The 25,233-nt window shown below is 39.2% G+C and overlaps 1 protein-coding gene across 1 annotated transcript in view; it reads right to left on the bottom strand.

The window, feature by feature from the left end:
• CDK15 (cyclin dependent kinase 15) overlaps positions 1-25,233 on the bottom strand; it is an 81,814-nt gene that overhangs the window by 48,666 nt on the left and 7,915 nt on the right. Inside the window, exons 4-8 of the mRNA XM_037043594.1 lie at positions 24,295-24,374; positions 14,420-14,514; positions 13,623-13,685; positions 5,754-5,877; positions 4,059-4,179 (exon numbers count right to left, since the gene is read on the bottom strand). Of these exons, the coding sequence (XP_036899489.1) occupies positions 4,059-4,179; positions 5,754-5,877; positions 13,623-13,685; positions 14,420-14,514; positions 24,295-24,374 (483 nt within the window). The remainder of the gene's footprint in view (positions 1-4,058; positions 4,180-5,753; positions 5,878-13,622; positions 13,686-14,419; positions 14,515-24,294; positions 24,375-25,233) is intronic.

Below are 25,233 nucleotides of genomic sequence, written 5' to 3' on the forward strand. Positions count from 1 at the left end.
CCAGCTCCAGCTAGTGGGAGTCTCTTCAAGCTGCTTTCTGTGTCCTTTTGACATATTTCCATCCTTTTTCTATCACTTTGTAAAAAAATTTTCCCACCCAATAAGATGTCCTTGACCTATCTTGTACTTTTTTTCTGCCCTAGCCTTAGAATTGACTGTTTCTTCAAAAAGTTCTAGTTCTTTTTAGTAGAGAATGATATTAAGAAATTAAGATCTGGGCAGGGGGGGCAGACAAACATATATGTAAGATACAATAATAAAGTTCTTTATTTAAAAATGCACCTAGCAGAATCAAATGCAAATCTCCCTGAGAGAACCCACATCATTCAAGGTCTCAAAAAAATCCCACAGATGAAATTTAAAAGAAAACCAGCATATCACTCTCAAAAACAACTAAATACACATGAAAAAAGATATCATATGCAACAACTAAAAGAAACAATAAACAACAGAAATAGATTTACAACAATCTTTGCCCCAGTAATATAAGATCTTAGAGAGAAAATTATAAAATCTTACTAAAAGACATTAAAGAACTAAACAAATTAAGAGCTATACCATGTTTTTTATAAAAAAAGATTTTATTTATTTATTTTTAGAGAGAAGGGGAGGGAGGGAGAAAGAAAGAGAGAGAAGCATCTGCTGGTTGCTTCTGCCTCCCATTCAGGCCCTGAGCAGGGATCGAACCTGAAATCTAAGGTTTTAAATCTAATCTCGATGTCCAGGTTTTTCTCTAACCTGGAAATCTCACCATCAACCTTTCACTTTGTGGGATGATGCCAACCAACTAAGCCACATTGGTCAGGGCAAGAGATATACCATGTTTAAAAATTGGAAGACAATGTTACAAAGATGTTAATCACTTTCATAGTATTCTATGATTGGAATGAAATTCCAGTGAAAATCTCATTTTTCACTTAACTTGATTTTTCATGAAACTTGAAACACTGAATCTGAAATTTATGTGAAAAATCAGAGGGGAAAAGTAGCCGAGACACTCTGGAAGAAGAATAAGTGGGGAAACTTGTCTTACCAAACCTAAAGTATTATTATAAAGGTCTAGGAATTAATACAGTGGGACATTGGCACAGGAACAGATAAATTGACCCCAGTGGGAAAGAATGGAGAGCACGGAAACAGGCCACTGCGTTTACGGAAACTTGATATGCGAGAGATCTGGCAGAGCAGAGAGCTGAAGAAACGGGTCAATTTGTTAGCATGTACGAAAGTCAATTCCCAATGTTTTGAGAGTTAAAGAGAAAGGAAAAATTGTTACAACTATTAAAAGAATGCACGGGATAGTATCATTCTGACCTCAGGAAGGGAAGCACTTTATAAAGAAAAAGCAAAAGGGCTAATCATAAAAGAAAAGATTGGTATGATCAGCAATATTAAAATTAAGAACTTATGTTAATAAAGTGTAAACATGTGAAAACATAAGCCATGAACTCAGGGAGGCTTACTCACAACACACACAACTGATACAAGATTCCAGAATATAAGAACTCCTATAAATCAATAAAGAAAGAGAGGGACGGGAAGGAGGAGAGAAAGGAAGAGCTAGACATTCAGGGGCAGACAGAGGGACCAAAAGAAAATAAATTAAGACAAACAGGTATTTCACAGAAGAGAAAACACAAATGGTAAATAACCCCCAGATGATGTGCCACCTCATTAGTAGTAATTAGAAGATTTAGATCATAACATCATACTATTCTACCCACTTGATTTAGCAAATATTAAGAAATCTGCTATCATAAAGTTGGTGCAGACGTGGATAAGGATAATGTCTCTAACACAATACACTGTTGGTGTATAAATTATTACAACCACTTTTGAAAAACAACCTGAAACTATTTTGTGAAGTTAAACATCACATACTGTGACACAGCAAATATATTCCTAAGTACCCTTGAGAAATCCTTAAATGTAAATACCAAGTATATTCATAATAGCAAAAACAAGCAGGACAATAAACATACTAAATGAAATATTCACCAACAGGAAATAAAGTGTAACCACACAGATCAAATGAGTGAACCTTAGAAATATAGCGAGTTAAAAAAAAAAGAAAGTTACAGAAAACTAAAACCAATATAACACCATCTTTATAAAAACTCAAAAGCAGATGAAACAAATAATCTTTTTTAGAATCCATTTAAAATGTAAAAATATTATTTTTAAAAGGGGCAAGGGAATGATGCAAGAGAAAAAAATTCAGAGTAGAGGTCCCTCTCGTGGGCGGCAGATTGATGGGAATGGGACCCAAGCAGGTGTGACAGTATTTCGTTCTAGTTGTTCCATTGGAAAGATGGTTTATGGCGATCACTTCATTATGCTTCCCAATCTACATCAGTCTTCTCAGTCTTCATACTGTTGACATTTTGGACTGGATAAATCTATGCTGCGGGGGACTATATTGGGTACTGTAGGAAGCTTAGCAGCATCCCTGACCTCTACCCACTAGGTACCAGTAGTACCACCCACCCAGCTGTGACAGTAAAAAATGTCTCCAGAGATTGCCAAACATTCCTGAAAAGCAAAACTGACCCTGCTGAGAAACACGTATGTAAATGTAGTTATATATATTTTTGAATGTTTTAAATAATGTTCCATAATAAAACAAAGTTTCAAAGTGATAAGTATAAGTTTCACTCTGTCTGTGAAGCAAATCTAGAAAGTGACCATTAAGAGCTGAGAAAGCAGAGCCCACCAAAGGCCTTTGAAGTGACAGTGAGCACTGACAGTGCAGGGAGGGTTTTGACTAGCAGAGATACTTGCAGAAATGGCACCAGGTATTAGAAAATCAATGGCTCCAGATACACCGGAGGACAATTTCTGCAACCGTTCTCAATTCTTTAAGAAATCCAAATCTTAGTTTAGCCTTTTAAGATACTGTTTAATTTCTTTAATCCATTATTGGTTTTAAAAAAACAACAACAACAGGGCCCTCTCTTTATATACGACCGTTTAAGATCTTGAAAGAAGTCCATGGATTTTGTTACCTTTGAGGAGGCGGCTGTGGCTGCAGTCACCACACATCTAACTGTGGCCCCCAGATGACTGGGATACGTCAGGAGTAGGGTCTAGATAACACAACAGTGCTGCTCTAGGAATGTGGACTGCCTGAGATCCCACACTATCACTGTATCCGTTAATCTAAGAGCTTCCCCGACATTGTGGTTCTGCTCCACAGCTTCCATCTGGTTCTTATACTTGTGCTGCAGTCCCATCTCACCTCTCATGGGAGAGTTTGTTAACCTCATATTGAAAAATGGAGAAACAGCCCTGGCTGGTGTGGCTCAGTGGACTGAGTGAGCATCAGCCTGCAAACTGAAAGGCTGCCAGTTTGATTCCCAGTCAGGGCATATGCCTGAATTGCAGGCCAGGTCCCCAGGTGGGGGTGTGTGCAAGAGGCAACTGATCCATGTATCTCTCGCCCATTGCTGTTTCTCTCCCTCTCTTCCTCCCTCCATTACTCCCTCTTGGGAAAAAAAAGTAAATAGAGAAAATCTTTCAAAATGGAGGAGCATAGACAAAAAGAAGATATGTGACTTCTTCAAGATAACATAATCCAGAGAAATTGATTAGGAGTAGAACTGGCATAAAAATCAGGTCTTCTGATTCTTGGTCTTTATGCTTTTTCACCAGGTTCAGAACTGTATTTGGGCATGTGTGATCATGCATAGACAGATGAGTGAGTGTGTGTGTGCATATCTGTGGTTTGGGAGTGTATGTGTGTTTCTCTAAGGACCAGGAGAAGAGACAAAAGACTGAAGAAAAAAAAAAAACCTAGGAGGTGTGGCATGGTAGAAAGAGTACAGGATTCAGAAGACACCTTGGGCAAGACCTTTCTGAGTCTCAGTTTCTTCAACTGTAAAAACTTGCAGAATGATTTGAAAAAAATCACATGAGCTATCTATCTGAAAGCTCTTTATGTTTCTGAAGACAAATGTGATTGTCATTAGAATTATTATCAAAAATGTAATACAGATGAAATACTAACCCTCAAGGGTAGGATGACTCACATTTCTTCATTTTTTGGCACTAGTTCTTACCATATGTCCAGTTCAGAGGAGTATTCAGTAGCTCCCAGCAAGGCATCAGGAGGGCGGTACCAGAGGGTCACGACTTCTGAAGAGTATGTCTGACTGGGAATGGACTTGGCCCGAGCAAGACCTGACAAAGGGGGAAGCACAGAACTCATCGTCCTGGGATTTCCTGGAGAACCCAGTGACACATTCTACCGAGAGGGTATAACTGGCTGAGTAAACAATATTTTAACACTAATACACAAACTCTGGGTGCTTTTAACAAAGCTACTCAGCTGTCTTGATCCTTGTGTACTTCTTTATCAAGTGAATTTCTCAAATTTTGGCCTACTTGGCATCCAGATGTAGGCTTCCTGACTAAATTCTCGCCTGTGATATGAACAGAAGTGATGTGTGAACTTCCAGATCGTGCACTTCATGGTCAGGATAAGAGTTCCTTCCTTTTCTCCCTCCACCGGGCTGTCATGAGAAGGAGGTGACAGTCATCTTGAAATATACAGTTGGGGCGACATCCTAGGGATGGCGGGGCCTCCTTAGAAGTTCTGACTGCTTAGGTCTGATGGTATGTGAGAGTAAGTTCAGCTTTTAGTCAATTTACACCTTTGTGATTTCAGGTCTCTGTAACAGCAATAGAACTCAGTTCATGACTAACGTGGCCAGCCTCCGCTTTTGCAGTGCAGGCTCCCCAGTTAGAGACAGGGCGGGGATTGCTGACCCAAATTAGTTAGTTTGGTAGGACTCCAGAAGAGTCTGTTTCAAAGCACTCCTCTGTGCAGTGAGAGTACTTCTTCAGTCAGCTGCTGATCTCACGGAATCACATGATCTATAGCTGGAAAAATATTCAATAGATGAGTCACTGCTGCGGGGAGCTGATAAATGGAAGTCTGTTAAATGCTTACCTACCCAGATGAAAGCTACTATCTCAGAATGAAGTACTGCAGCTAGAGTACAACTATTTGACATCTGCCAAACAGAAGAGCGGTTCCTCAGCTCACAGAGAACCAGCTTTTCAACAGATATTTATTGAGTACTTGCTATGGCGCCAGGCCTAGGGATACAACGATAGGCAAAAATGGACCCAGGTTGCCAACATAATGCCTCTAATCTAGTGGAGGCGTCAAAATTGTCACACAGGCGTGTGTGTGTGTGTGTGTGTGTGTGTGTGTGATTATAAACATTTGTAAGCACTAAAATGGAAAGCTAGAGTAACACTCAGGAGAAATCTGCATCACTTCAGTGGAAATAAAAGCCTTACAGTCACACTTATCTAGAGACATAGTTGAGCAGGAATAAGCGTCCTGGGGCTGTCATTGCAGAGTCTGTCTGACAATCCAGAGCTTTACCCTGCTGTCCTGGGACATCCCCAATCCACTGTGATGGAATTTGTATATCCACCTAGATTTACAGAAACCTACCAAGTGTAGTTCACTCTTACAGATGTCTCTGTATAAAAAATGGCAGTGGCTAATAGGGGTGCAAAAGTTTTCAGGTCTGATTAGACTGGAGTTGGATAGAATCCTACAGCTACCATTTTCTCCCAGTTTCTTGCCTCACACTCCCTCTATGGTAGTTTTAATATCAAAAGCATCACCCTCTGTGGGCCTTAACTTTTCAAAGGCCAGGCCTCATCAATGCTTTAAACATGCGTACACAAAAGCGGCATTGTTCACAGCCTAGAAAAAGACTCACGGGGCAGCTTACCAAAATCAGCCAGTTTGAGCTCTCCCAGGTGACTGATGAGTAAGTTCTGAGGTTTCAGGTCCCTGTGAAGAACGTGTTGGTGGTGGATGTACGCCAGGCCCCGCAAAAGTTGAAACATGAAAAGCTGGAAGGAATGAACACCTTATCTAAACAGATTTGAGCCACTATGTGGGTTTCTCCACTAAATCAAAAACACTCATCTGTAAGAATATTGTAAAAGTGTCTCTTGAGAGATGGGGAGTGGGGGCAGAGAGAGAACATTTTATGTTTAAAGCGGGGAAAAGGACAAGGAAAGTCAGGTAAGCAGCCCATGTCCTAAACAAAGAGATTCTGGCTTTCCTTGACATCTCATTTCTTTGATACTGAAGGAATTATCCTTCCTTAAAAATCTAGAGCAAGTTTCCTTTGGAACACTAGTTATTGATTTAGATGTAAGAGATTTAATTTTTCCCCACTGATGAACTTGGCATATGAGATCAAAGTTGACCTGGAAATGATACACGAAGGTTTACAACTGCTTAAGCTTTCCAAGCTCTCTGATATGAAACCCTTTTAAAAATACAACACAAGGAGACCAAACTGGAAAATATACCCTTAGATGGTAAAAAGGAAATAAAGGAACCATTATCTTTTTAAACCTATTTTTAAAGTCTTAGGTTCAAAGTTGAAAATAAGGGAAATAAACACAAATTAAGAGAGAAGAGAGACTAAAAGAAATTAGATCAAACAAATTCAAAAGAGAACAAGGAGTAAATAGAAGAGAGAAGAAAGAAGGTGGGGGAAACAGCAGGAAAAATACATTCTGGGCCTAAATTTAAAAATGTTCCACGTTATAATAAGGCACAGAAACCAGACATTTTTAGGTTCTCATCATTATAGAAGTTTAAGATTTAAAAAAATGAACGCTTAGTTTTCCAAGTGTCTTTTGCTATTTTCCAGTGCCACTGGCAATTGAGAATTTAAACACCAACATTAGTGTTTACAAAAACCTATGCCAACTGAGAACATGTTCTGACAGTTTAGAAAAGAAAGGACCAGCCCCAGCATTCCTGGGGACACAGGCAAAGTAACAGATACAGAGCTATGCGGATAAACCCACGTTTTCCATCACATCTTGGAAACCAGGAACTTCAGAGATGCTGGGACCTGTACTGATCTACCAATGACTTGGAGACATCATAGCCATAGTAATGCACAGCATGGTCTGACTGAAGCAGGAGCCTGGGGAGTTCAGCCACCACAGCATAGCTGTGGTGGTGTAGGTTTGATGCAGGCCACGCATCAGTTGCACAGGCTATTTAAGAATGCTGAAAGTTTCTTGAGGCTTCTACTTCAAATGCTCCCTGGTTCTATGAATCTTGCCAAAGCTTTATCTTCTTGGTGCTTCAAACACACACACACTGTTTGCTTTTTCCATTCATCAAATCACTAAGCTACCAAAGTACAAAATTCTTGTGTCATCATTTAAACCTTCTAATTGGTTATAATGTTCATGGAAAAGACAATATAAAAAACTGACTGAAATTCTGGGTGAAAAATAAGATGCCATAGTATATGTTGTTCAATGGGAAAGTACACAGGAAATAGTAAGATGGAGGTAAGTGAGGGACAGGAGACAGAAAGATGGTGATCAATGAGGAAGAGAACAGAAGAAGGAAGAAAGGGAAAATAATATTTACTGAATGCCTATCACTTTTTATAATTCTCAAAACAACCCTGTGAGGAAGATAGGCTTGTCCTCAATTTACAAATTTAAAAAAAAAAGGAAACCTAAAAAATACGTCTAGAAAAAGGCAGGGCCAGGTGTCAAAAACCAGGGCTGCCTGACTCTACTACACCATCCTGAGAAGCCAGAGAAAAGACAGAAAATTAAACCATGACAGGCAGAGAGGGAGTCGTCAGCTGAGTCAGAAGCTGAGCTTCTCAGTGGGTCAGGCTGAAATGCCTTTCATGTCCCAAGGATGGCCTGTTCTCACTAATTAGTCACGCCTGCCTCCCACCTTCTAGCTCTCAGTCTCTTTCCTCCTTGTCTCCGCATATGTCTGTCTGCAAGCATTTGTAAGTGGTAAAGCACTCTGGTGTTAAGGTATGGTATTTCACAGCCACGCTTCTCAAAACTGCAGTGCGTGCTGACTAAGCTCACCACCCACTCACTCTTTAATCCTTTACAACCTGGATTCTTCCTTCAACACTGCCAAAGCTTCACTGACAATATGACCCAATTTGATGGTGTTTTTTCAGTTCACATCAAGCCAGATCTGTGGGTGACTCTTTCCAGAGAGGCATCCCATACCCCAGGGCTGAGTTCTCTTTCCAGCACAATGAGACTCTTGGGAACAAAATGTAATTCCTTTGGGCTACTGCCATCTGGGCTGGAATCCCTCAAAACACAATCAGAACAGTCAGCCAACTCCTGCAGGGAAGCTTGAGTCCTTCCACTCACCAGGGATCCCTGGGGCTTGTTAAATGCAACACTGGTGAACCTCACTCTGATCCCCCCGTCTCACTATGTCTTCTGTGGTTACTAGACAAAAATTAAGCCTCTCTGACTATTTTTTCTTCTCATAAGCTCATGTCTATATTGCTCTGGGCTTCTTCTTATTTAATCCAATAACCATAGTTCCTTCCTCGTCCAAACTTTTTCACTGCTCTCTTCACTCCTCAATCCTGGTTTAAAAACCCTCTACAACTCAACCTCTGATGAATTTCCTTCTGACTTTATTCCTTAAATGGGGCCTTGATTTCACTGCTTCCCTATAGCATCCTCAAGTGGATGTTAGTTTTTCTACAGCTTATTCATACGTTTGATCACAGAGAGGTGGGGTAAACTGTGTCCCAACTCCTTAATACTACTTTAAAACCATTACTTCTCCACCCTTAAACAAAAACCCCTGTTTCTTGCCACCCAGCTACATTTTCTTCTATTCCTCTTTTTACTCTCATCCACACAAGTCCCCACCATGCTCCATTATTCACTGAAGACTTGGGCTCCTGGATCACAGCTGTTGCTCCCTTGATATCGGCGGCCATGTGAACCAGTTATGCTGACTTCCTCAGTTCCAGTGATCTGCTTCTCCAATCAACTTCAGCCCCTCACTCCATGTTAACACAGTGGGTCTTGTCATCATACACATCTGTTTTGATCACATCATTCATATATATATAGTTCACTTATTTTTATCATGGTCATCAATGCCTTTTGCTATGGAAATCCAATAGCTATCTCTCACACCTTCTCTTTGCAGCATTTGGTATTGTTGACTATACCTTCTTTCCTGAAGCTCCCTTGGTACTACAATCTTTCAATTTTTCTCCTACTTCTCTGACTGCTCTTTTTATAGGTTCCATCCACTTCCTCTTCTGATCTCTAATATATTGAAATTCCTTAGGGTGCCATCCTTGACATTCTTCTCTTATCACTCCACATACTCTCTCTCAGCCATCTTATCCACTCAATTAACAACGGTATTCTGAAGATTTCAAAATCTTTATCTCCAACTCAGACTCTTTCTTGAACTCTAGACCCATGTAGTCTGAACAATCCATAATCACCTCAAACTTGGATATTCCATAATCACCTCAAACTCAGAATGGCTAAAACTTACCTCACTATTTACCTTGGAAATTCACTTTCTCCTCTTTTTTTCTTTCTTAATGAATAGTGCCATTATCCATCTAAACATGCAAAGCCAGAAAAATTATTGCTGACTCTTTTGTCTGTTGTGAATTCTAGCTAAGTAACTGACTGCATATATGCCCACTTTCCTCCGCCATCACCTCACATCTGTACCACTGTTGTGCTGATTAGCCTCAGTGTCAAGGTGGGAACCCTAACAGACACCAGCATTTAGGGAATGACTAGAGGAAATGGGAGGATGGGATGGGAGTAGAAGAAACACAAGGAGAGAGTGAGGTCAGGGGACTATAACATTTCCCAAAAACATAGTGCCCTTTCCCAAACTATTTACTACAGTCATCGGAGTAAGCTTTACAAAAAGAAAATCCAAAGTCATAACTTCCTTGTTTAAACTCTGTTAATGGCTCCTCAAATTGGATACATGACACAGCTGGGCCCTTCATGCACTGGCTCCTACTTCCCTCTCAAGTCTCATCTCTAATCGTCCCCAACTCTGCTAATTCCAAACTTCCAGCTTTACTGAATTATCATCAGTTCTTGCAATAGACCATGCCTTCTCTGTCATCCCAGTTTTTTCACTGCTGCCTCTACTATGGGGAACTCATCTCTACTCCCATCTGCTTTGATTGGATAACTTCTTCCTTTCTGTCTCCCTATGCCCAAAACACATCCCTCTGTTTATTAGTGTGTGTCCCTCACACAACCACATGGTCTTTGCAGTATAATTTTCAACTGTATTCTTGGTGTTTGTGGCACCCTCCGTCATACTCTCCTTGAAACTGTCTTTTCCCTTGACTTCCATGAAAATGTATTTTTCTGGGTCATCTGCATTCTTAAAAGCTGCTTCTCTTGGTCCCTTGCTGCCCTGTTCCTCTTCTCGGCCTCTAAAGGCAAAAGCTCTATCATTAGTCCATTTCCCTTTGTGGATTTGCCCTTTTGGTTATCCACTCTCTTGTCTTTACCCACAAACTCCTTGCGCCCATTACCTTCAAATCTACATCTCCAGCTCATGTCGCCCCTGCCCACCAATCTCCTCTTCAGCTGCCTGCTGCTCACTTCCCTAGGAGCTCATTCTGTCTAAAATAGGACTCCTCCTCTTCTCCTAACTAGCTTCTCCTATTTCTATTAATAGAGCTATAATTCTCCTGGTCAATCAGACCCCAAATCAGTCATGTCTGGTCCTACCCTTACCTTCCTCATGTCCTTGATGAATTCTTCACTGTTACCATTTTTCACATTCCTTTCCATTCTTACCTTCAGTACCATTATTTAGGCCTTTATTACTCCTTACCTAGATCCTTAATACTCAAAGTTTGGTCCTCTACTAGCAGCATCTATATCACCTGGGATCATGTTAGAAGCAGAAGCTCAGGCTTCACCCTAGACTTACTGAGTCAGATCCCCAGGTCATTCATCTGCTCATTGAAGTTTCCGAAGCACTGGGCCAGGCTACATTAGTGAACTTCCAGCTGGAATCCCTGATTCCAGTTCCCTCACTTTAATCCACAAGCCACAATTACATGAATTTCCTTTTGATCACATCATTCTCTCTCAACTCAAACCCCTCTAATGAGTCTACGTCTAAGGAATAAAGTCCACACCTTAGAAAGTAAGGCTCTCCACCACCTACCCAATCTGTTTCCCCAGACTGGTGCACCCTACTTCACTAACACAGTCTATTAATATATGTCAGGCCAACAGGACTGGAGATGCAATGTAGTAGGACTGTAAAAGTACCCTAACCAAGAGTCATTTAGCAAAAGATGGTTCTATAACCTCGGACAAAATGTTTGTCCTCTCAAACCTTAGATTGCAACTCTGCAAAACAAGAAAGTTACATCAACCCATTGTTTTTTAAAGCTTCCCCACCCCTGACACCGGAGCCACAGTAAGAAATACATATGCACCCACCATTCACATCCATACACATGAGTACAGTTTCGACTGGAACAAAAGTTGCAAAAACATTTTCTATTCTCTTCTCACCCATTCCATTTCATTTTTTAAAATGTTGGGTGTTAGTTACCAAATTGATTTCATAACCCACTAATGGGTCAGAACCTGAAGACTGAAAACCACTGTTAGCCCCCTAACCCTCACAATCCATGACTCTGTGATCCTCTTCCTCGAACTTGTCTTCTATTTCCCTGTTCTGTACCTTTGGCGGAAACAGTTCTCTCTCTAACATCTTCCCCTATTTCAGCTTCTTTTTTTAAAGATTTTATTTATTTAGTTTTAGAGAGAGGGGAAGGGAGGAAGAGAGGGAGAGAAACCTCAATGTGTGGTTGCCTCTCACGTGCCCCCTACTGAGGACCTGGCCTGCAACCCAGGCATATGCCCTGACTGGGAATTGAACCAATGACCCTTTGGTTCACAGGCCGGCACTCAGTCCACTGAGCCACACCTATTTCAGCCAGGGCCTATTTCAGCTTCTTAAAGTGCCATGCATTTTTTAAGTTCCATCTTAATGACACCACTTAAAATGAGAAAATACATTTTACTCCTTTATACACCTACAATACTAGGTCTTATTTCTTATTTGGAATTATTCACCAATGTCCTGTATTGGCATTTACGTCTTTTACCTTGTTTTTGGATGTAAGTGCCTTGAGAGCAGAACTCTGTCTTCTCTTTTTTCCCTCTTTGGCATTTACCACAGCGTCTGGTACGTCAATTACATAAGCCTGAAAATCTTTCTCATGGTAATTTTTTTCCTCCAACCATTCTTCTATTTAATTAACACCTCTAGTTTAGTTTTTTGTCTCTTTTGCTTTCTACCTAACTATCAGGAACCTGCCTATCTTCACTTTTTCCCCTAAGTTTAGAAGCCACCAACCATCATTCTAACCACTGGACATCCTCTTCAATTATCTTGCCAAACTATCTTTTCTTCCCACTTATCTGGCAAAACCCCAACTTTGAATCAATCCAACTGTGGACTTTCTCTGCTCCTCTATTTAAATTGCTAAGCGCTGCCATTTTAAAAAGTCCCACGATCATGCAGATAATTCAATGACTTTAATTCTCATTAGAATCTTTACATACTACTAGACTTCCTTGGTTTCCCAAGTTAGTTTCCTCTATCATTCTCCAATAGCTATTAAAATTTCTGTACTCTCCTCAACTCCTCTGTCCTCAAGCCTTTTCCCCTTTGGCTTCAAGAGTAGATTGAGTTCCTCATTAAGAGTTCTCATAATATTCCAGCCCTGGCTGGTTTAGCTCAGTGGATTGAGTGCAGGCCTGTGGACCAAATAACCGTGGTTCGATTCCCAGTCAGGGCACATGCCTGGGTTGCAGGCCAGTGCCCAGCAGTGGACCCACAAGCAGCAACCATACATTGATGTTTCTCTCTCCCTCTCTCCTTCCCTTCCCCTCTAAAAATAAATAAATAAAATCTTTAAAAAAATAGTTCTCATAATATTCCTACTAACATGGCTATAGCCTTATCACTTTGCTTCTTACTGCTTCTGTAAGTCCTTGTATCTGAGGCTTTAAACACACTTGAAATAAGAAAAAACCACATATTCATTAGTAAAACCTTAGGACTTACTAAGTACTCGATAAATATTTCTTGAATGAATGAATAAATGAATACATAAATTATTAGTTAAATGAATGAGTACATAGTATACAAATCTCATGTGGTTAGGTTAAGTGGCAATCAATTAATTAGTGTCAATAAAACCTTAGGGAATGAAAAGTATAAAAGACAAATGGTTTCTAAATTTTATAACATGTAGAATTACAGCTAGGTAAGAGTTTATTATTTTTTCTATTCTAATGACTGGAAAAATGGAAGCTAGTCTCACAGGTAATAGGATCTGACAGAGCAGGAAAAAGGGTAACTGATTAAGATCTAACAAAAGTAGTTTGTTTGCTAATTCTAGTGGAGAACTATAAATACAGTGCAGACTTTATCAGAGAACACAATAGTTTGCCCTGAAAAAGGTATTTATTTTATGATGGCCTGCCTTCACTGCTTCCTTTTTAATTGGCTTATGCTTCTGGAGACACACCTACACGATGCAATGACTGACAAGGTTGGGCTGCCCAGAAAACGGCTACACATTGCTCCATTCCTTGAGGGGCAACTTTTTGTTTTTAACTTTTTTCTAGAATGTCAGTGATAGCCATCTTATTTAGTGTCTTGGGACTTTGCTTTGCCCTGGCAGCCCGTTTCCAAATTCGCCTGTTGTGGGCAAGCCAGAGATCCTGACCCTCAGAGTACTCACCCGGACATTGTGAGGATGGAGCCCTCCTGGGTGCTGAGACATGTACTGGGCCAGGTCTGTGTGCTAGATGAAACAGCGGACAGACTGATGTTAGTGGTGCTCGGGCAGCTCCCAAAGCAGAGCACAAATTTGACTGTCAGAGGCATTACAAAGCTCAGATTCTTTTAGAATAAGGTGCAAAAGCTACATAATCTGGTTTTCCAAGACCCTGCTGTTAAGGTCAAACACCATGTCTTTCTAACTGGCTGCTCTTAGAAGGAGGCTTGTATCTCAGCACAAAGGGATGTTCATCTTAAATGACTGTCACCAAACATGCTGACAGAAAGATTTTTCACTCTTCTTGGAGGCAAGTCAAGTACACATATCTCACGATTTCTTTCTGTTAATATTTGAATAGTTTTTCCTCTCAAAAATGCAAAAATGAGTTATCCTTTAGTAAAGTTGTATACAATTTTTAGGAACCTTGTGATTTATGTCAATGAAAAAATGTTGAGTTCTGCTCAGATAGTGATTAAAAATAGATTTCAAAAAAGTGTAAAAGTTTTATTTAGGAGGCAAACTCAAAATTCTTATTTACTATTGCTGGTGAGGGGCAAAAGAGCAGATATAGTGGGTAAAGAAGCAAGATTAAAGAATGAGCATGAGAACAATAGGTTCTGTTAATCATAATAATGAAAATTTCCATGACACGTTCCACGTCGTAATGAAAATTTTATCATGCCATAAAATATTAACAGACTCATTATACAAGCACCAGGCTTTTCCCTCATGCTTTGTACAATGCTGGGGCAACTCACCATGTATTCAAAAACGAATGTCAGTGTCTCTTTGGTGTGGATTATGTCATGCAGGAGCACAATATTGGCATGTTTCAAACCCTTCAAAAGAGAGGCTAGACAAATGAAACAAAATGTTAATTCAGTCATTGATAATGAAAGCACTGCTTTAAAGATATCAAGCAGTATTTACTTTTTAAACATTTCAAATAAAGCATTATGGTTTTTCATTGCTGGAAAAATCTCTTGTGAAATAATATTTAAATTACAAAGGACTTCATTATTTGTTAAATGGTGAGTCATTGCATTTGCATACCTTATTTTTTTAATAGTTTAGAGCAGTTGCAAAAAGATATGTTTCCATTTACCCAATCAATTTCATCAAAGCACTCAGAGCACTTTGCAAATGCTTTCCTCTGGGAATCTTATCATCTCTGCTTCAGAGTTACAGGAGAGGAGGCCTGGAGAGATAAAGGCCACGGGATGGGGGTGGGGGCAGGAGACAGAGTGCTCTGCCTTCTAGAGCAGGACTTTGCAACACGTGACCATTTTCTAAAATCCGAAATCCCACAGGAGCTCAGCAGGGCTGGTGGATGGGGTTGGTAGAAGACAGGGATAAGAGCATGGGATGAAAAACTGTTACAACATAATAAAGAGCGAAGGGGATTTTTATAAAAATACTTTATTTATTGATATTTTTGAGAGAGGGGAGGGGGAAAAAAGGGAGAAACATCTATTTGTTGGCCCACTTATTTATGCATTCTCAGTTGATTCGTTTATGTGCCCTGCCCAGGGACCAACCCAAAACCTTGGTGTATCATGATGATGCTCTAACCAATTGAGCTACCCAGCCAGGGCCCGGAGGGGATTTCTTAAAGGGAGTATCACCAACTTCTGTGGAAAGAAGATGTAAACTTGGGAGCCCAAAGGAGTAAGCGTGGGGAGGGTGCAGGACTGTCTCTTGCATCTCCAATAACAGGTTGTTATTAGGTCACTAAGAACATCCCGAAGGGGTAGAAGTCCCCTCAGAAGGCTAGCAAATGGCTGGCAGGGGGTTTAAAAGGCTGTCTTTGGGGGTTCCAGAGATAAGAAGACCAGAAGGGAAGAGAACAGAAAAGGAACAAAAAGAGGATGATGAATCTCAACTCAAGACATCCCTGTATAAACAAATAGTGTTCTTAAGACTTGAAAGGAAAAGTTANTAGGTCACTAAGAACATCCCGAAGGGGTAGAAGTCCCCTCAGAAGGCTAGCAAATGGCTGGCAGGGGGTTTAAAAGGCTGTCTTTGGGGGTTCCAGAGATAAGAAGACCAGAAGGGAAGAGAACAGAAAAGGAACAAAAAGAGGATGATGAATCTCAACTCAAGACATCCCTGTATAAACAAATAGTGTTCTTAAGACTTAAAGGAAAGGAAAAGTTAAAACTCAAATCAATGTTCTGTAAAATTAAAAACAAACTCAAATGCCCCCTTCAAATTTTGGCACAAAATTATTTCCTTCAGTAATCTTATCCATTGTAATAATCCTTTGTTGTTTTGCTCTCCTGACAGTCCTTCTCTCTTCTGGTGTAGATGGAACCTCTATTTTCCTCTGGGGAAGCAATCCCTACTCAGCCGATGCTCTTTCTGATGGGGCTGACCCCACCCCTACACAGGACTGGGCATGTGACCAAGGCCTGTCCAATCAGAGCACAGTATTTTTTTTGCCACAGTGATTGGTTCAGAGATGGGCACAAAGCCCACTCCTCGGTGAACCCTATTTTGCTGGTGCCATCAGAATAGAAGTGCTTTCTTCTCTACTGTGAGGGCTGAGCTTGTAGGATTTAGCCAGGAGCTGCTCTGGCCAGATTACCAATACCTGGGAATAAAACTAGGCAGATAAAATCAGGCGTGGATTCTAGAGACATCATTTGCTCCCTGCTAGTTTGCAGTTATCAGATCTCTGAGCCAGCGAATTTCCTTCTTTACTCACCTTAGCTTGAGCTGGCAGCCTCTTACCACCTAAGGAGCCCTATTACATCCGTTAACCCTACTTATCTCTACTAATACTCAACTTTAGTTTTTGCCCCCTGAATCCTTATGTGCTAAATTTATTATTTTTACTCTCACAAGTACATTGCTTTGAAAATGAAGTAAACAGTTTCATAGGCATCTGTTTAGTGTCCCTACTCCCAAACTGAAGGCTAAATGCAAATAGAGGGAGTGACTTTCTCTTTCAGATGCTGCCACACCACCTAGTACAGTGCTCAGCCAAGAGTAAGCACTTAATTTATCAAATATATTTATTGAGTGTCTTAACAGAAAGCTGACTGTGGAGCCAGAAGGCCTAATGTGAATCCTGGCCCTGTCACTTTCTATTCAAGTGAGCTCCAGGCAGTATCTCAACCCCCGGTTCAGTTCACTCCTGTGAAACAGAGATAATGCCCTTCCTGACTTGACTTCGCAGGGTTGACACGAGGATGGAACCAGATCCTATGCGTGGATCCCTGGCAAATGTCAAGCATCACACAGTTGCAAATTAGAATTAATACTTGCCACTGTCAGGTTGCTCTTTACTTCCATGTCTCGGGGAAGGGTCAAGTTAAGGAACATGTATAAAAGACCCATGGACAAGGACAATGGGGGAGGAGGTGGAATTGAATGTGGGGGGAGAGGAGTGGGCAGGGCAGGGGAGAGCAATGGGGGAAAACGGGGACAACTGTAATTAAATAACAGTAAAAAATTTTTAATAAAAGTAAAATAAAAAACCAAAAAAGAAAAAAGAATTAATACTTGCCCTTCCCTTTTACCTTGAACCTCACTAATTCCCCACTCCTAGATTATTATCTTAAAATTTTATTTATACCAATTCATAATACAGAGAACAATTTGATGGAGGGTTGGGCAAAAAGGAGAAGGGATGAAGGTGTGCAAATTGCCAATTATAAAAACAGTTATGGGAAAGTAAAGCACAGTAAATGGAACATAGTCAATAATACTGCAATAACTATGTATAGTGTTAGCTATGGGTACTAAACTTATCCAGATTATCATTTTGTAAGTTATATAAATGTCTAATCACTATGTTGTACACTTAAAACTAATATAATATTGTATTTATTGTATTCAATTACAACTTCATTTTTTAAAGTTTATTTATGTTACTTTCTGCTAGAGTTCTCAATACCTTCCATACTTACAATGACTTCTGACTTCAGTTAAACATTCTTGTGTTTTATGTGTATTTTTATTTGTAAATTATGTTCATTTTTCTTTCTCTCTCTTTCTATCTCCCACCCTCCACACACAATTACAAAATGTGTGCCAAAATTTAAAAGAATATAGCCCTGGCTGATGTGGCTCAGTGGATTGAGTGCCAGCCTGTGAACCAAAGGGTGGCTGGTTCAATTCCCAGTCAGGGCACATGCCTGGGTTGCAGGCCAGTTCCCAGTAGGGAATGCAGGAGAGGCAACCACACATTGATGTTTCTCTTTCTTTTTTTCCTTCCCTACCCCTCTCTCTAAAAATAAAAATAAATAAAATCTTTTAAAAAGGATAGAGTAAAGCTGAAGTTGCTAAGAATATTGTAAAGATATTTAGATTTATTTTTAATATAAAATTTATTCTCAGTGAGATATATTACTAAAACTCCTGGTGCTTATTTTTAAAAGCATGGGGGCGTGATTTGTTCATTATAATGGTTTGATGTGCTCTGATTGGACTATCATTTGCTAAAAAGCTCAAAGAATGATACTCACTTAGGATAAGACTCACTGCTAACATTAGTGGGTATAATCTTTATTTCAGACAGTTTTCTTGATAATTTCTGCTCACTGACTCTAGTCACATTGGCTTTCTATCTGTTCCCTGGACACTTTCGAACACATTTCCTCCTTGGGTCTTAGCACTTACCTTTGCCTCTGCATGCAACCCTGTTGTCTGAGCTCTCTGTGTGCTTCCTCCCCCATTTCTTCAGGTCTCTGCTTAAAGTCTTGGCTTCCCTGACACCTTCTGCCCTGGTGATCTCTATTCCTGTGCCCTGCTTTAGTCTTCTTCATACAACTTGTCACCCCTGACATATTATAGCACTTTTTACCCCTGACATGTTATATATGTTTATTGTCTGTCTTCATCCTTAAGAATATAAATTCCATTAAGAGCAGGCACTTTTGTCTTTTGCTTATTGCTATATCTTCAGTGTCCAGAACAATGTCTGCTCTATTATGAACATTTACTATCAAATTAGTGGACACTAGTTGCCTAATATCATTTCTATACCTCTAATTGGTTGGTGTAGGGTATTTCTGCTGAAGATTCTATTATCTCCTGTTTCTTTTAGTTGTTATTCTCATTTTTATAAATGTAGTGTTTGTTATGGTCATGTCTACAACCGCTGTTGTTTGACACCCCAGAACTACTGAAATACATGAAAACAGTGGCTTTTGATGATGAATAATAGAGAATTTACATGAAAGAGTAGATGGTGTTTAAAGCATTTATCTCATGGTGTTGGTGTGTTGTTTGGTCCAACTATTAGAGGGATCAAAAATGCCTATGGCTTCAGATGTGTGGGTCTCAAACCCGGAAAGGAAAGATATTGCTTCTAATTTCAAGTCCGCCTCATAAAATGCACAGCAGGATGTGATGTGCTCTGCAGGCTAATCAGCTGAGGGATGCAAAGCCAACTGAGAAAGGAAAGATCTTAAAATCAGAACATTCTGATTCCTGTAAAATTATTGCTTTTATAGTTCACATTTTCTACGTCTACTAATTTTCATTTCTTTTCAAGGAAAAGACACAAAGATAAATGGGGGAGTCTTTAAAGCTCCAGACAAGTGGAACCACAATGGAATTTCTTTGAGTGCTTCCCAAATACTTTTATAATGATGGTGATGATAATGATGATGATGAGAGCCAGCACTCGTTGGGCATTTAGCCGATGCCAGGCATTGTTGTAAGAATTCTATGTATGTTAACTTGGTAGGATCATGAGAACACCCAGAAAAGCCAAAGACAAAACTTGAAGAAAACAACATAATCCCAAAGATGAAAAAAAATGACCCATGACTTAAAGTTATTAAGCTTGTTTTAAAAATGCAAAGTATTTCTTTATTTTAAATACCCAAAAAGGTGTTTAATATGACTAACTAGTTTCACATTACATGGAATTTAACTTGATTCTCATATATGTTAAGATATTTACTAATTTAGAAAAATGTCATTTTCATCTTGCAATTATTTGAGAATATTTAATTTCTTGTTTTCATTAATTTCATTGGTATTTGTGGTTCAGTAAAATTTTATGAAAATTGATACTTTACAGGAGCAGTGGGTCATAAAAATTTAATGCTACTCTATTCTGTTCTGCTTTAGTTTAAACTCTAAAGGTTCTTGGGGGGGTCCAACATTTTGGCATCTCTGAGCCACACTGGAAGAAGAAGAAATGTCTTGGGGCACACACTAAATACACAAACACAAACAAAAACTGATGGGCAAAAAACAGGTTTTGAGTAAATTTACAATTCTGTGTTGGGCCACATCCATAGTCATCCTGGGCCACATTCGGCCTACGGGCCATGGGTTGGACACCCCTGGTAGAAGGAAAGGTAAAAGATGATGATGTCCAGAAAGAACAAGCCTGGCTCTCAAAGTTCTAGGGCATAGTCACATACAGTGAGTGCCTGGTAGTCAAAGCTCCTTCTAGGCTGTGAGCTCCTTGAAGGTATGGACTGTCCCTGTTCGTGTCTTTGTATCTCCAGCACCTAGCGCAGGCCTGGCATGTGGTGCTCACTAAGTGCTTGTGAATTCATGAAGACCAGACAGTTGTAATGAGTTTATGTAGGAGTCAGTAATGGAGCCAGTTCCTACCCCAACCCCCACTGGGCATCAAATTAAGAGTCTGTGGTTCATGATGTTACATTTTCTATGGTCTGGGTGTCACAAGTCAAGTCAGTGGGTTCAGTTATGAATTCCAAGAAAATAAATCAAAACAAATATTAAGGCAAATGTTAGATAAGTAGTTATTGTCTGATTTCTTTGGAATTATAATTTTATCACATAGCACCACCCTGGCATCACTGTGTTTTATAAAAAGTGTAACTACGCACATGTAGATATGCTGCGTCTGTGATGTGATTTGATCGAGTTCAATGGAGAACTTCTTGTCAGCCTGGCCCTGCTGCAATCTATTTGTGATAACCAATGAGTCAGCGGTTCTAATTGGTATTCTGTACCTCGCTGTATGACCTTAGGGAGGCTTCTTAGTCTATTTTTGGCTGTTTTCACATATATGGACTGGGAATAATTACTTTGTAATGTTTTATACTAGAGAATGCTCTTAAAAGATTCTTAGCTAAAACTGTTTCTAATTTAAACACTGCAATTACTGGTGTTGTACAATCCATGACAGAATCAGAATTGACAAATATACAATATTACATATTATTTTCTTTAAAATGTTTCTTCTGCATTTTGCTTAACATTTATACAGAATATATCATAAAAATAGATTTTCATGTTTACTGTTGCTAAAGAAGACATGTTTGAGTTAAGGAGTTAATTTATCACAATAAAATAGGCAGGACTTTAAATAGAAGAGATTGGATTCTGCTACCTAACAACTCTAATCTCTAGTTCTGAGATCTCAGACAAGTTACCTAACTTCTCTGAGGCTTAGATACCTTCCTTTCTACTGCAGAAACAACACACTTCACCTCCTTGGGTTGGTGTAAGGGTCTTAAAACAAGATAATGTACGTGCAAGGGAGGTTATGTCACATGCCAAGTCCCTAGAAAAGATTAGTTATATGGCTGCTTCCTAAACAAATGCTGCAAACAGGCTGAATGTCCTGGGTTTAAGCCAAAAATTTCTAATGTTATAGGAAAAAATTTAAAATAATGTGCATTATTAAGATGTTGAGATGCAGTTCATAAAACTAGGGAACATGCTCTTATGTAAAAACTTAAAATACTAGTCTATTCAAATAAAAGTGTTTTCTCCTAGTTGTAAAAATAAACATTTAAAATATAATTGTAGAGCTAATTACGAAAGATTTTCTAAATTGCTATGAAGGTAGCTAATCTTTTTAATTAACAAAAAAAATGAGGGTAGAGGACATGCCCATGGTGTGCACTACTATGTATCTAGTAGCCAGCAGAGTACCTGGATGTAGTAGGTGCTCAATAGATATTTGTAGAATGACTGCAAGGAGTGCATAAAATTTGAACCAGAAATTTGGTTTGAATTATATCTATATATTAGAACAAGAAAAAGACGATGATCTATTTTCAAAGATTGTTAAGAGGATTTTGAAAGGGGTAACATAAAAATTATCTGACATGGGTATTAAAATATATTTCCCTTAGTGCTTTTCATACTTTTGCTAATTTCATAACATTACATGTTAAGATCAAATAGTATTCCAAATGACTAGATTAATAAACTGCCCTGTGTATTCTACTTATGTAGAGACTGTACATATAATAACATCCTACTCAATAAATCTTTGGCTGATATATCATAGTCCAGCCAAAATGTTCAGGAAAAGTAATTCCTTCTTCAAGGCTTTTTAAAGAAGTCTGCATTACTTGCTCAGTCTTTCTGCACGTGGCTCTCAGTTGCCTTTTTAGCTAGTGACCCTGGATTCTAACTAATGAATTCCAGCTGTTCTTATTTTGCTTTCCAGCCCTTCTCATTTAACCTCCTGTCTCCCTGGTCTCACATCCTTAAAGTTCTTTCGAGAAAAGTGGGACAGTGCCAAAGTTTTCAAACGAGGTCTCACATCTTCTGGAGGGAAGAGGACTGCTCTAACAAGGGCTCCCCACTTTTACACTGGTGGAAAAAGAAACATTCATTGTAGGAAATTAGATACCTAACAACCTCTAATGTGTCAAAAATCCTTTTGTGGTTTTTAATATTACAAAGCAAAGCATTCAGTAAGGTAAGTCCGTGAAGGAAACCAAGGAAGTCCGCAGTTGAATACTAACTGTAATTGCAAACACCTGCGATGGAGAGCCAAGTCCTGGTAAATATGCAATAAAAGAAACATTTAGCACACAGAACAATACCTATCCAACTTTTCTGAACCCCGCTAAGAACCATCTGTTAGCAAAACTGGTAAAAGGTTTTGTCAAATACCAACCCCCCAAAATTGGCTGTGGGCAAAATCTGAGTGAGGCAAACCTGAAGCAATAGACAAGTGCATAAAGGAAACACCATAAAGAAGAGGTGACCTGGGGACTTTTATTACATTCATAAATACTCCTTAACCTATATACATCTCTGTCTAAATCTGGTCATTCTTTAATGATGACCAAAATAAGTACATTAGTAAATGCAACTTCCATTATATTAAACATTTAAAACCATACTTTTCTCCAGAATGCACCTGATCCTACCAGGCTGAATCCCCGGCTAACCTGATAGCCATTTGGCCCTTCTGCTTACATTCAAAATAACACATTTCCCAGGGGCTCTGAAAGACTGTTGAAAATGGCATCAAATTCAGTTATAAACTCATTTTCTGAATTGCTTCTTCCATGCCTGTTTGCATAACCCTTTCTTCCCAGCTCTGTCCAAAATCTCCTGACTCCATTAGCCACACTGATGCTAACTGGTTCTCATCTTAGTTTATGTCTTTTTTACGTCCATAATAACACTGGTTGTAACTGGAACCATCTGCTCTGGTCCATCTGAAAATGATATAGAGCAAAGATCAGGCTTTTTCTTCTCATCCATCACAACACCCAGCCATAGGCTTTGCATACGGGGTGTGCACAGAAAGAAGGGACAGGAAAAGGAAGTGGTTAAACAGGGAGAAAGTAAGGCCAGGGAAGAGCCATTTCTCTAGGTTTTTGATGAAATGGATAACAATCCTATTAACACTTTGTCTCAAAAGGCCATGGTAAAAGGTTAATAAATGGAATTTTTAATGATTTATTTTCACTATAGTGGCTTCTTGATGGTGCACAAGTCATCACTAAGGGAAAAGAACAAAAATGGAATAATAATGGCTAGCACTTGTTGAATTCTGAAAATGGATTCTAAGATTAGTGCTTTTAAAAATAAAGATTCTATTTATTTATATATTTTTAGAGAGAAGGGAAGGGAGGGAGAAAGAGAAGGAGAGAAACAGCTATTGGTTGTCTCTCATGCACCCCAACCAGGGATTGGTCTGTAACCCAGTCATGTGCCCTGATTGGGAATCAAATCGGTGACCTTTTGCTTTTCGGGACAATGCTCAACCAACTGAGTCACGCCAGTCAGGGTTGATTAGTGTTTCAAAGCATATTCTCATTTAATCCTCATAACAACTCAAAGAAATAGGTAGCAGAGAAAGAGAAATTATCCTCTTTCTGCAATAAACTGAGTCTTAAATAGGTAACCTACTCATAGTCATGCCACCAGTCATTGGTAGGTCTAAGATCCAAACCCAAGTCTACCCCGACCCACCTGCGGTACTGCCCAGGGCACAAAGAAAACCCAGGCACAACACTAAAAACACATGCCTTCCCAAAGAGTTTTTCAAATGCTATTCAAACAACTTATTTTCAAGTAAATTGCTTACCCATGATTTGTGGGATTATAGTATTTCTTTTATCTTTTATATGGATTTTTCTGGGGTCACATAGATGTAGTCTTTGCTCTTAGTGTGTAGCCAAATACACAGAGGTACTTAGTAAATACTCATTGAGTTGACGGGCTTGGTCAACTAATATAATACTTTTGAGTCTGATTTCCCTCAAGAATAAGTAGTAAAATGATAGTATAAATATGAAAACTAGTATAAAGAATAAAATGGCAATTAGAATATTACTTCTAAAAATATCAAAAGCTAGATGCTGAATGGATAGATTGAATGCATTTTTCCCCCAAACAAGGAATTAAAACAGATCTTTTGGGTCCATTTTACTGTTCTTACCTTCCCGGATAGCAGTAAATGGGACTCCCTCCTCTTCATTCATACTGATGACTTTTAAAGCCACCAGTTGCCTGTTTATTCTAGAAGAATAGGTGAAAGGTCACACATTAGGATGGTGCATAGCAGTTTAACAAAAAGAACTTTTCCTTCAAAATATATTCTAGCATATGAATCTAAAATTTTTTCAAAATAAAGTTTTAAAAGCCATATATATATATATACACCAAAATATTTTTCTCTTTACCTAAGTGATCCATGTTCATTATTTAAAAATTTTGAAGAACACAGATATCTGAGAACTCCCCACCAACTGAATCCATCCTCATCATATTTTTAAATTTATTTAATTATTTTTCAAGTACAGTTTTCTGTCTATTACTCCCATCTCAACCCACCCCCCATGCTCCCGACCTCCCTCCCATTTCCACCCTTCTTAGTTGTTGTCCATGTATCCTTTATATAGGTTCCTCTAAATCCCTCCCCTATTTCCCCTGAAATTTCCTCCCTTCTGGTCACTGTCCCCCTGTTCTCTATTTCAGTGTCTTTGGTTATATTTTGCTTGCTTGTTTGTTTTGTTGTTTAGCTTCCTGTTAAAGGTGAGATCATATGGTATTTGTCCTTCAACACCTGGCTTATTTCACTCAGCATAATGCTTTCCAGTTCCATCCATGCTGTTGCAAAAGGTAGGAGCTCCTTCTTTCTTTCTGCTGCATAGAATTCCATTGTGTATATGTACCATAGCTTTTTGATCCATTCATTTACTGATGGGCACCTAGGTTGCTTCCAACTCTTGGCTATTGTAAATTGTGCTGCTATGAACATTGGGGTGCATATGTTCTTTGGGATTGGTGTTTTAGAGTTCTTAGGATACAGTCCCAGCAGTGAATTGCTGGGTCAAAAGGCAGAATCCATCCTCATCATATTTTGATGTATCTTGTT

Source organism: Sturnira hondurensis, unplaced genomic scaffold, assembly GCF_014824575.4.
Source record: "Sturnira hondurensis isolate 20B ecotype Veracruz unplaced genomic scaffold, ASM1482457v3 Scaffold0004136, whole genome shotgun sequence".
Lineage (NCBI taxonomy): Eukaryota > Metazoa > Chordata > Mammalia > Chiroptera > Phyllostomidae > Sturnira > Sturnira hondurensis.